This window comes from Ursus arctos, unplaced genomic scaffold (genome assembly GCF_023065955.2).
Source record: "Ursus arctos isolate Adak ecotype North America unplaced genomic scaffold, UrsArc2.0 scaffold_27, whole genome shotgun sequence".
NCBI classification, from domain to species: domain Eukaryota; kingdom Metazoa; phylum Chordata; class Mammalia; order Carnivora; family Ursidae; genus Ursus; species Ursus arctos.
This window is the reverse complement of record NW_026622952.1, coordinates 28,574,224-28,587,285: the sequence shown is the minus strand read 5'-3', so window position 1 is coordinate 28,587,285 and position 13,062 is coordinate 28,574,224. Positions and strand designations below refer to the sequence as shown.

Sequence of the window (13,062 nt, the reverse complement as noted above, 5' to 3'; positions counted from 1 at the left end):
GGCGAAATGTTGAGTTCTGTTTTCAAAACCAGAATTGATATCTTTGGTTAGATTTTCCTTGTTTATTTTTTCCTTTCATAATGGCATTGTGATATCTCTCCATTCATTTCACAATTTGCACGCTAGCCAAATGCTTTACAAGATACCAGGTTAAGAATAGCAGCAACAGCAAAAAAAAAAAAAAAAAAAAAAAAAAAAAAAAAAGTTTTTGCCCACTTTTTCACAAAGCTGTTTTGGGCTTCATAAAAATCTTAGTAATGGAAATACACTGTCTAGATACCATCGTGTCTTCTTTATTGAGAATTGCTACTTACAGTTCATGAAACTTCAATGAAAATTATACATAAATCAGGTATTTTGTGGACACTTCTAGCAGTTAAGGAGCATCACTGCAACCTAGCTATGGGAATTTCCAAGTTTGTCATGACTCTAGAAGCTCTTGATTCCCAGACGTACAGACGTTTCTTAGACAGCAATGAAGGTTCACCCCAATTCTGAAATGCCGGTCTAGAGTGTAAGGTTCAAGTGGACAGCAACTGTCTTTTCATCTCTGTGTACCCAGGACATAGCACCCAATAGACAGTTGAGAAATAGTGAATGGGTGAATGAATGCATGAATAAATGACATTTCATCACCTTACTTGTTCATTACACAACTAGAAATTAACATACTTTAGTCGTAGCGTTTATGCTAGTCTCTCATGGTTTAAGAACTTAGGGATTTTGAATTTAAATTTTTTTTATTATTTTCTTTCTACATATGGGGGTTATTTATGTCTTTCTGAAAAAAAATCATTTACATCCTTCGGTGTAGTAAAGAAATATCCCAAATTCAGAGACATCTTTTATATTATAATGTTGACAAAGGTATTTCAAATATTTTGAGAAGACTTTAACTCTCAATATGAGTATGGTAGAAATCACCTTTCTGTGACAGCTAACAGAGACTTACTCTGCATTGTGAAGTGTCCTGGACATTGGGGACAGATACATTTTCTTCGACAGAACCCCTTATCATTCTGTTTCAAGATCTACCATAAAAAATACACTTTATGCAAGCATATAATTTTGTTACTTCAAACTACATTTAACTGGATTTTATATTAGGCTTCTACTTTTTAAAAAATCATCCCAAAACAAGTTGGTAACATTGGAACTGCCTCCTTACCTAACATTTATTCTCAAAGCCTTGCCCACACCGGCTCATAAATTGTCCTTCACTGTGGCTAGGCATTGCTGTGATACCTGTGGTTTTGTGAGGATCCTGACCATATATTCTCTCATTGTGATTTTTCAGACCCCTGTGGCCTCTCCTAACCACTCAGTTTCAACTAAGAGAGGAGCTGTCATGGACCACAAGATGTCACTGTAGGTTTCCCAGCAACCTTTAGAGGAGAAGTGAGTGACCCTTGGACAAAGGTTCCCTGTTAGATAACAATCACTCTGCTTTTCCCCAAGGTCAGACCTGCCCTCAGACCTCCCTCATCTGCCCTCATTTCCCATCCCCTAGGCCAACAGATTTAGGTACCCATGTCTACATAAAATAGAATAAAAAATAAAATGGAGCAAGAAGAGTGGGGCCCAGGGATGATGGTTACAAGCTCCATGTGTGCATGGCCTGGTAGAGACACCCACAGCAAGGCCGCCTCCCAGAACTGAACAATGGCCCATTCCAGATGCGACTGTGCAAGGGCGGAAATTTGGCACTAGCAGGTACAAGGGAATCTAGCATATCTTGCTCTGATTTAAGGTGACGTTTATATCTTGCACTTAGTCATTCGTACTTTAGAGAAAAGACACTTTTTTTTTTTAAGAATGGGAATCTTACATTAAAAAAAGATTTAGAAAATGGAGGGACCACAGACTTTTGCCCTAAGATAAAGAATCTAAACATGATCACTGTAGGTGTTATTCTAGAAGACAGTTTATGAACTGGGTTGCTCTTCAGAAAATGAAAATTATCAACGTGTGTTTGATGATATATGGAATTACTGGTCTTGTGTGATTATGATGCGATAGTTATGCTTGCAAAGAGTCCTCATCTTTTTAGAGGTAGATACAGAAATACATAGGGATCAGATGCTGTAATGAGGTTTGCTTCAAAATAATCCCAGGAGTTGGGTAGGGAGGGCTGTGGGTGAGCTGAAGGTGAAACAAGGCGAGCTGTGACTTGGTAGCTGTTGCCCTGGGTGGTGGATAGATAGTGTACGTGTTTAGAATAGTTCATTGTCATACGTGGGGGACACTGCCAACCCGGATCCGAGCTGCAATCTCTTCATCTCGATCTGTTTCTGAAGATTCAGGTGGTAGGTCAACGCTGCCTTTTGGAAGCAATGAGCTCCTGAAGTTTGTGATTGGTTGTGTAAACCAAAAAAAAAAAAAAAAGAGTGTACGTTTGTGTCCTACATGTCATTTTAAAACTGTCAGAAGTGGATCCAGCTGTCTAGTTTTTCAGAATTTCTTGAAAATGTGTACTCACCCCTTAACAGTGCGTTGCATGATTACATAGATTTCTTTCTATCATCATCCCTCTTCGATGTCAACTTTCCATTTTGAAATTCCTCAAGTATTAAGACTGCTCTCCAGTAGAAGTGCCTTTAGCTCTTTGATGGTTTCCAGTGTCCTTCTTTGAAATTTCTCCAGCCTTCACAGCACTTTCTCACTGAGGATTGGCAACCAGCCCACACTTAGGTCCCCGAGTTTTCAGACACATTAGTGTTGGTTAAAATGGGAATAGAATGGCCCCGTTTCATTTCCCATATCCTGCCTAAAAGGTGTAAAATCTTATTTTAGCCTTTGTGGGTAGTCACAGTATGTCATCTCTAATCTACCGTCTATTTCAGATGTTTTTTCTGAGACGTAATATTTCAGAGTCCATTATCCCCTATGTAATATCATTTTAATTATTTCCTGGAGTGTTTTACTAATACTGGTTTGCTTTAAGACTTCTGCCTCCTCACAGGGCCCAGTGATATTCTGCCGCTTATCCAATCCGCTTTTGCACTGACACAAGGAAAGATGCTAGATTCTTCTATATATCCAGAGATTTCATAGTGTGTTCATATTTATACAATCACAGATATCTAGCATTTAAATGATTCCGTCCCAAACACATTCACTTCACCATGCATTTTTTTAATGAAATCATACAGTTGAGCTACTCCGTAGATTTAACATTTCATTCCTTATTTTTTCCAGTAAATTAACTCTAATAACATTTTCCTTCAATATCCTGGTTTTTTAAAAATTACTTTTCTTTGGATGCACTTAAATTTTTTGAAAGAAGTAATTATTATTTCCTGTGCCCATTTGATTATGTGAATTTTTATATGTCTTCTGTTGGCCAGCACATATCTCACTTAACTAAGTATGTAGACTTAATGATGAAATTCAGTGGCTTTTTTTCTCCCCACTACACCGAAAGTTTATTACCCTCATGGACTACATAAAAAAACCCTCTTGAAGTACTGAAGTATTCTTTGGAATTCCATATTCAGATTACGTTTTAACTCATTTTTTTTTTTGAGTGGCCATTATTTCAGAAGGACACTGTGGAAGATCTGTGACATCACCAATGTACGAGCTCTGAGTACCCAGCCCAGTGGAGGGGCGAGTTATAGGAATAATTACGATATCTGGTGTCCAAACTTTTTTAAGAACACAAATTGTCCCAATTCTTACAATAGAGCATCCTATATTTATCTCACAACCATGAATGAAAAGTAGGAAGCCGAAAAGTCAAAAGCTTAAAATCGGAAATTTTTTGAAGACAAAAATTAGTCATTACTTTTACAGCGTGGCTTGTATAAATCAGCACACTCCCCGTATGGGAACCACCTGGGAACAAAGAGCCTGTGGCTACTGACAACTGGACGTGGAAATATAGTGGTCTGAGTAACCCCTCATTGACCACCCTTTAGCCTTTGCTAATGCCTAGGAATGAGCCCCCCATACAAGCTGCCTCCACTGAGCCGGCCCGGAGGTCCAGTTATCCTGGGAGGGTCTGGCCTCCTTTGTGGGCGTGGAACATGCGTACAGCTCACGTGCCACCTTGCCCTTTGTATGTGAGTCATAGAATTGGAATCAAAGAATGTTAGAGCCAGAAGACAGAAAGTTTACCAAAGTTCTTCATTTTACAGAAGAGGACACCTACGTATCCTTAAGCTGCTTGTCCCCAGGTCATATAGTTTGTAGGATTAAAGCTTAATTCAAGATAAGGAGAAGATAGTGGTGTCCATCGGTGATAACTTTGAAGTAAACGCTGGCAATGGAATATGGCCCGACTCTGAATAAGATAATGCACGGGAAATGATTTTACTCACGAAAGGTTTTTGTTCTTACCCGGCTTGTTATATGAAGGCAATACCCCAATAATTTTTTTTCTGTAAATACCAATGAGACATAGAGCCTAAAAGCAGTGATAAAAAGGTAAAGACAGAGACTGGAATCCGTGACCATTTTTCATCAAGACAGATCTGGGTATGTTAATACCGTGTAACACGACCCCCGGCTCAGTTAATCCTTGGAGACCTACCGTGGTCCGGTTAGTTCTCTCGACTCAGTCATGGCCAGTGTACCTCGTTCAACTTTACGTGCCAGCTGAAAATACCAGGCACATGTGTGGTTTTTCCTCTCTGCTTGCTCTGCCTTTTAGGGTGAACACTCTCTGTCATACTTAAATTGACCACTGATGCCTTTTAGGCCTAGAAATGACCTCCAGAAAAATCACAGTGGTGAGCTGTGCCTATGTAAATGACAGGACTGTGATTTTTGTATGGAAGCCAGTTCTAAGCTTAGATTCTTACCAAACGAACATGAGCTACCTACCAGCTGACCCTAATGCACACACAGTGTTTATTGCTGAGGATGAAGAAGAAAGGCTCGCTAGTCACTGATCACCGCTGAGCTCGCTGGCTGTCGCATTCTGTCTGTATCTATTTTCAAGGGGCAAGTTTACAAGGGATTGATTTGTACATAATCCAAATCGGCTTTCCTATTTTAAATACAGAATTCATGTCTATTTTGTTTCCGAGTAGGAAACGCAATTTTACACATTTTTTTCCCTTTCTGTACCATGCAAATAGTTAAATACTTCCGGCCGCGGCCAAGTGTCCACTTTAAAAATAGAAAATGCTACTGCTCTTCTGGCCCATCCCCCACCCGCTCCTTCCCAACCCCGCTCCAAGTGCTTCTGAATAGAGCTCAGTGTCCAGGCCCCTCTCCAGTTAGCACACAGGAATCTTTGTGAAAGTCCGAAGGGGAGGAAAACGTAGCTAGAAATCCAGTCGCTGGTATTTCTTCTGGCTGGAGCATTTGCACCATGACACCTGGTTGTCACAGACAGAAACGTCAGCCACACTATGCCCGCAGATGTTGCTGTTGAAAGGAACTGCATAAAGCAGGTCCTCAGGAAAAGAAGGATAGCGAGTGTAGAAGAATGTGCTTCTAAACGAAAAACTAGCTGGGGTATTCTGACCAGTCAAGGTTAGTAGAGCAGACATTGCAAATCTCTCGGTGTCCTGAAATACACTCGATTGACCTGTTGTTTTGCAAATACTAACTTTAAACTGGGGGTGCTTTCCAGAATGTGGGTTCTGAAATGTAAATGTCTGGTGTGGCAAAGGAGTACACTCGCTTCGCTGTTCAGTGTATGGAGAATGCATCCGTGGACTCCTTTTGGTGGCCGTATGTGAAACACCACGGTACAATCTTAGTCTCTAGGCTGATTACCTTGCCGCTTCTTGCTTAAAAAATGTGCATTTAGAAAACAGCTGGGAAGGATATACAACAAAACGTAATGGTTACATTTGGAAAATATTTTTTTTTGTGGTTTACGATGTATTTGTTGTCCTGTTTAATGTCCCACTCCTACAACTGGAAAAGAAAGTACAGCTGTTGTTGCTACTATTTCAATTATACATATTATTATATGAAAATGTAGACAACAGTTCCACAGTTCCACAGTTCTTTTCATTTTTAGAAAGCAACTCTTAGTTTGTTCAATTAGTTTATGTTTAAGTATTTATATTATGGAGCCCGTATGGATTAACAGCCCACTAAATACATTATGTGCTCTGGGGTTGAAGAGAGAATAGTATATGATAAAGTTCCACTGAACATTCAAAAAGATCGAGTTTGCTTCCTGGCTTTATCGGTTATTGATTTTCACTTGAGGCAAAGCATTTAATCTCTGTCTTAGTTTTCTTGGGCCGCCATAACAAAATACCAGAGACTGCGTGCCTTAAACAATAGAAATTAATTTTGTCACAGTTTTGGAGGCTTCAAGTCCAAGATCAAAGTTGCCACATAGTCAGACTTGGGTGAGAGCTCTCTTCCTGGCTTGTGGATGGCCACCTTCCCACTGTAGGCTCGCATGGCCTTTTCTTGGTGCATGGTTGTGGAGAAAGAGATCTCTCTCTCTTTCTCTTTTTATAAGTCCACCAACTCTATCAGATTGGGGCCCCATCCTCATGGCCTTGCGTAACCTTAAATACCTCCTGAGAGCCGTATCTCACATTGGGTGTTAAGGGTTCAACATAGGAATTTGGTGGCAGACAAAATAATCCCACCTTAGTCCATGTGTATTGCTATAACAAGATGCCACAGACTGGGCAGCTCATAAATACATTTATTTCTCACAGTTCTGGAGGCCGGAAGTCCAAGATCAAGGCGCCAGCAGGGTCACGTTCTCAATGAGGACCCTCTTCCTGGCTCATTGCTGGCACCTTCTCACAGTATCCTCACATGGTAGAGGGGCTGGGATCTCTCTGGAACCACTTTTATAAGGGCACCAATCCCATTCATGAGGGCTCCCCTCATGGCTTAAGCACCTCTCCAAGGCCCCACCTCTTAATATTGTCACATTAAGCACTAGGATTTCAACATACGAATTTTAGGGGGCACAATTCAGCCCATAGCACAGAATCTCAGTACAATGGAAATAACAGTCAGGGTTCTATTAAGGACATACTTTGGGTCAAACCCTTCTCACACAGGCCCATTGTAACAACTAGAAAATGTAGATATTGTTGCCCCCCATTTTATAGATAAGAAAACAGATTTAGCAATTGAAACTTACTGAGTTGCAATAGCAAAACTGAGAGTCAGATGTCCCATCCAAATACGCCTTCCTCCACAGCCCATTGTGAACCCCACTCCCCGGCTCCACACGACTTCTCAGACAGAGTTCTTATGAACATGGACCTATAGCCGAGGAAGCAGGAAGATTCCACTGTGGAGCGGTGGTGAGTGAGACTCTGATTTCAGAAAATCCAAGTTTGCAGCGTCGGTCCTGGCAACCCAGGAAGGCCACAGGGCTGACGCGCTCACTCATACGGAGCCGAGGAGAACACTTCTGATCTGAGTTCTGCAGTGAGGTCAGGGAAAAACCCATCTAGTTTGGTGAGAAAGAATCTGACTCTGAAAATTGTCGTGGTCGAAAGAGGACAGATTTCTTTAACTTCCGAATTAAATCGGGCCTCAAGCTCCCATCCCTCAGGCTGACTGGAAACTTTATCTTTTTAATAATGTCCCCTCCTATCTTCTTCTTCACCTTTGAGCGGAGGTGGGAGCTGAACGTGAGTGCAATAGGGAGGCCTTCAGTCCACAGGCTTCCTGCTGATGAAACTGCTGGCCAAGCCCATTTATCCCTTGAAACAAATTCAGCAAGTCTGTGGTCCCCATGTCAAACTTAAAGCATGCAACTTTGTCCTGAAGGTGAGGACACAGAGCCTAGAGCCCCCTTTCCCTCGGTCCTATGACGTTTCCGGGGCGTGGCCAAAGCAGGGACTTAGGTCCTTGCTGTGCCTTAGGATTGGCATTGAAAACCATCTCTATTGCTCTCTGCCTCTCCCTCCCTCCGTTCCTTTGCCCCTCTGCTCTCACACTTCCCTCCCACCTCACTGTCCTTTCTCTTCGCTGTCTTCTCCTCACCCTACCAACACACCTTCCCCCCGACCGGGGTCCAACTCTCCACATAAGATAGGGTGGCTATCTTCGAGCCACTTCTGCTGTCTGGACTTCTTAAGCCCCTGTGAGCAGAGCAGGTAACCCAGCAAAGCAGATCCACCCGATAAATGACTCTGCAACAAAAGGAAGAGAATTGTGGGGCTCCTGGATGACACAGTCAGTTGAGTGAGGGACTTGGTTTCTGCTCATGTCCTGATCTTGGGGTTTTGAGATCAAGCCCTGGCTGGGGCTCATGCTCAGTGAAAAAGAATTGAGCAGGGGGAAGATGATATGAAAAAAGAAAAAATTGGGGGAACAGGTACAACAGTCTAGCTTAATTTAAGCACGCGGCGTGTGAAAGCAGGTAATAGAACATAAAAACGGAAGGTCTGATCCACACTGCAGATAATCTTTTACTCTAGGATGAGAACGTTAGACTGTACTCCGTGGCGAGCCATTAAAGTTTTTGAGGTGGAGAGCACCAGGATTCCAGAGGTGTTTTCAGGGCGGTCTTGTGCGGTTGTGCAGGCGGAGCACGTGTGCCCAGCATGGGCCTTGGCTGCTATGGAAACGGGGGCCCTTTCTCGTTTTTCTAAAGGCACTGTATGGGGTGGCTGGGACTCTAGATACTCTTGGAGGTTTAACTCAGTGTGGCAGTAGGAAGAATGGTGGGAGAGAGATGGCAATCAGGAAGACCATTCAGGGAGGGGACAGTCCAAATTGAATTCAAAAGGAAGTAAACCATACTTCATCCATCTTTGTGTATCTCTGGCATCTAGAAGGGTGAAAATTGCCCTCGTAGATCACCAGAAGTGTTTAATAAATGAATACACAGTGGATGAATGTGAGGGCCAAGATTACCACTTTAAGGAACTACTCTTAGGACTCACTGATGGGGAAGGCCAGAGGCTTGGCACAGTGTGAGAACCCATGAATTTAGGCGCAGGGCTCCCGAGCTCAACAGCAGCTCCACAACTTATGAAATTTTGAACATACATTCATCAGGCAGTGAACGTTATTCATGTGCTAGGTCTTGGGGACACAGTAATGAACAAAATATACCAAGTCCAACTTTCTAAGACCTATATTACAGCAGCAATCAGTGCTCAGGAAAACAAAACAAAACAAAAAACCAAGACAACAACAGCAACAACAAAAAAACCAGGGTAAAGAGAACAAAGAACAGGACTAGAAGGACTTTTTCCTATGAGGTGGTCAAGGAAGGGCCTGTCCCATAAAGTGACATGCCAGGGCAGAACAGAAGTCAGACAGAAAGCCACGTGCATCTCTCAGAAAGAGGCAATGCAGGCAGAGTGAAAGAAAGTACATCTGGTGTGTTTGAGGAGAAGCAAGGAGGCCACTGTGGCTGGTGGAAGGGGTCCGACGTAAAACCTGTTATACATGTTCCCCCAAGTTTTTCTTTTTTCATATCATCTTCCCTGCTCAATCCTAGACTGTGATCGAAGAGGAGCCTGGAGACACTTGGAGGGCATGACAAGGACTTTGAATTTTCCTCTGGGTTAGAGGGAAGCCATTGGATCCTTTCGGACCCAAAAAGGATCATTTTGGCTCCTGTGGTTACAACAGACAATTGGAAGGCCTCGAGTGGAAATACACAGGCCAGTCCGCGGACTTTTACAAGAAGCCGGGTGAGGGGAGCGGGTGGCCCGCACTGGCGCAGCGGTCGTGGAGGTTAGGACACTGGAGTCAAAGGCCGGGTTATATTTGAATGGTAGAGGCAGGAGACTCACTGGAGTTTGCCTGTGGGGTGTGAGAAATGGAAATGAAGGATTGCATGGGGGTTTTGGCCTTGGAGCACCCGGATGGGTGGAGGTGCCAGGTACTGATAGGGAGGAGATCTAAGAGGAGCACAGCATGCGTTCCGTCTTCCCTGTGAGCTTGAATTGCCCATTTAATTATCCAAGTGGAGAAATTGAAGAGCCAGCTGGAAATTCAAGTCTAGAACTTAGAGGTGAGAGCTGGTCTGGAGGTATAAAGTCGGGCTAACCAACATGTGGATAATATTTCTATCAGTGGGACTAGAAGAAATCCCCCTAAGAGTGAGTATAGATAGGTGCTAGGACACCACTTGGGAAGATGAAGAGCCATTGAACAAGAAGTACCAAGGCAATAATAATGATCTCCTCGCAGAGAAGCACCTGGAACAGTCAACACATATGAGTTTCCTGGAAAATTATTGTGCTTAAATTTAAGACCATACTATTAGTGTCAGGTGACAGAGGGATTATTTAAAGCAAAAGAGAAGCAAAAAGAAATAACTGGTTTTGAGAGAAAGATGATGCGTTTGATTTTTGAAATGTATCGAGAGACCAGCAAAATATCTAGGTGTAAATTTTAAAATTGGCACTAAACTGTGGGAGAGGCCAGGGAAGAGCCATAGATTGGACAGCTATCCATATGGATGAGATCATTGTCCCTAAATTTTGACCATTCCCCATCTATTTATATCTCCTACAGAGCTATAGACAAGAGGAAGAAGGTGAGCTAAAGCCTCATAATCTCAAATAAGTTAAGTTGTTCTACCTCCTGTTTAGAAGAGGTAATCAAAAGCTCATGGGGCAGGAACATGGAAATAATTGTCGAAAATGGAATTTCGATTGTGTTGTCATGTTTCCGATGTGTTTGGTACTGTGCTAAGTACCTCACAGTCACCACAAGCCTGTGATGTACATAGACTTATCCTTCCCTACGTGGCTGAGAAAACTGATGTTCAAGAGGGTAAATCCCTACCGAGTTCACACAACTAGAATCAGTGCTGGGATTTGAACTCAGATCGATCTGAAGATGTCCAGTGTGCTCTGCCCACAGTCTCAGGGACCAGTGACAGCTGCTTGGGATGACTGAGTAGTCTCTTCCAAGAGCAGCACTGTTACCTGAAGAGGGTCTTAAAATCTCTTTCTCTCTTGATTTTGGATATTCGTGGATATCGTAGGGGAAGCCATTGTCTTCACTTTGTTGGAAATTTTGTCTTTTTTTTTTTTTTTTAAAGTCAACCCCAGCCCTTTTTTTACTCACCTGTTGTTTTTTTCTGTTTGGGGCCAGACACTATCTTCTAGGAGATAATGAAGGGATCCTAGACTGTGAACAAGAAATCAGTTAGAGTAAGTCACATATCCATGCAACGCACCACTTATACCTGAAGTTCCCAAGCACAGCTGGTGGTTTCAGATCGGGACTAGATTTTTCTGAGAAAACTTTCAGATAAGCAACAGGAATGGAAAGAAAGGACAGTCTCAAGCTTGGAAGGGACTGGTTTTAACAGCATGTTACTTCCCTCCTTGTCAAGCATGCCCTCGTGGGTCTATGTAGCTCTGTTAATGTGGTTAAACAGAAAAAATACACAGTCAAGGTCAGTAAGTGCCTGGTGGTTTTTAATTATTTTGCAAACCTGTGCATAGGGATGGGGCAGATGTTGAGCCCGAAGCTTATCTGCATTTAGGGATCTTCTTTAAGCAAAATAACATGAAATTACAGAGTCTTAGAAAGTGTCCGTGCGCTGTAGGGGTCTTGAACTTGAGTTTCATTGGTTTCATGGTAAATCCATCGCCATTAGGAAGAAGATTGTTGATTTAATGCTTTATAGCAAAGGGAGCCATAAAATGCATTAACATGTGGCACTGGTTCGTATGTGAAGATGCCATTGCTCCCCACCTCTTATCATTTCCTGTCTGAGATAAGTGTCCTGACTTTCCCATTTGGGGACCAACTGAGGAAAGTCAGTGTGACCAAACTCAGAGAGTCCTCTGAACCCCTGCGAGGTTAGCTCTGGAGTGAGTCTACATCCTACTTCTGTGCCTGGCCTACAAAGGAGAGCCAGGAAAAGACTTTCTAAAAAATAGATTGGTTTCATCATAGCAGATGATGTAGTTGTAATACAGCTGGGCAGAGCTGTAGTTGTAATACTTGATTTTATTGCAAGGCACTTAACTGTAAAGAAAAAAATATGTCAGGATAAGCAATTTGTCAAAGAGGAACAATCAATAAGGAAAGGCAATTTTGAAAATAAATCAGATTTTCACCAGCTGTGTTTGGTTTTGGAGGTGAAAGGTCATGTTACAAGGAGCTTAGAGCTCTTTAAGATGGCCGAATGGAACTAGCAAATGACAAGCAATTTTTTTTTTTTTTTTTTTTTGATGCTGATAAAAACAACAAGACATGAGCCGGATTTACCTCAACAGTGGCTGGCTTGAAGTGCCATGGGGAGATGGTGATTTAGGTATGGCATAGACCCTTACCAAACTGTAGATTATCTAAGAAAGTGACTGTTTTTACTCCAGCAATGTGATGTTTACAGAATGGGGCAGGCGCGCTCCCCGTAAATCATATGCCAGATGTCTGGGGACTGGTGTCGTTTCTAAATATAGTCAAGTCAGCTCTCATGTAGCCACAGAGAGACCTTCACAGTAGGCATTCGATTAGCGTGGGGAATGTTAACAGGTGTTTTGTAAAACAGTTGTCACACTGAATAACTAACTTATCCTTAAGAGTTTATTAAGTTGGACATTTAAAAAATCTGAGCTACCCCGTTAAAGTCTAACGAGATTGAAAAGTTACTGAACTGCTATCTATGAAGCTATGTATAATTTTGCTTGGTTTCAAGAAAGCTTATAAATCTTTCTAATATAAAGCATATCCATATTGAAAGGTAAGAGATTTTATATTGAACACATTTGAATAGAAATTTGTAGTTGCCGAATTTCAGATTTTGAAGGGAAGAAATAGGGCAGGGTGGAGACTTAGCTGGAAACAGGAGCTAGAATATGACCTAGTATCCTTTGATTCTCACCTGCTACTGAATTAATTTCAGAGATTCTTCTACGGCATTACGAGGAAGCTGGTGAGGTGGGGTTGCTTGGGAGTTAGGTGAGCAGAGCTCAGACAAACAAAAAGCTTTTTGCATCGAGTCCAGGCATGTACTATAGGTCACTCCTTCAACAGACAGCCCTCTCTTTATTCCCTAGAGCTTACCCGGGAAAGTAAAAAGGTAGTAGCAGATGTTGATTGTTGGCTTAAATGCATTTATAAATCATTCCGTCGCTTTATTTAGTTTAATTAAACTGATAGCACTGAAAATTCTTTTAGTCAATAGATGCT

General features: G+C 42.2%; 1 protein-coding gene across 3 annotated transcripts in view; it reads left to right on the top strand.

Annotated features, from left to right (window-relative positions):
- The window catches only part of ASB5 (ankyrin repeat and SOCS box containing 5), a 50,809-nt gene that overhangs the window by 24,136 nt on the left and 13,611 nt on the right, over nucleotides 1–13,062 (top strand). The window contains exon 1 of one of the 3 annotated variants that reach the window (XM_044387581.3): nucleotides 5,201–5,484. The exons of 1 other annotated variant lie outside the window; for it this stretch is intronic. In XM_044387581.3, the coding sequence (XP_044243516.3) occupies nucleotides 5,361–5,484 (124 nt within the window). In that variant the 5' untranslated portion in view covers nucleotides 5,201–5,360. Of the gene's footprint in view, nucleotides 1–5,200; nucleotides 5,485–12,039; nucleotides 12,185–13,062 lie in introns of those variants that run through there. One more of the 3 variants, XM_044387582.3, reaches the window with a different exon arrangement.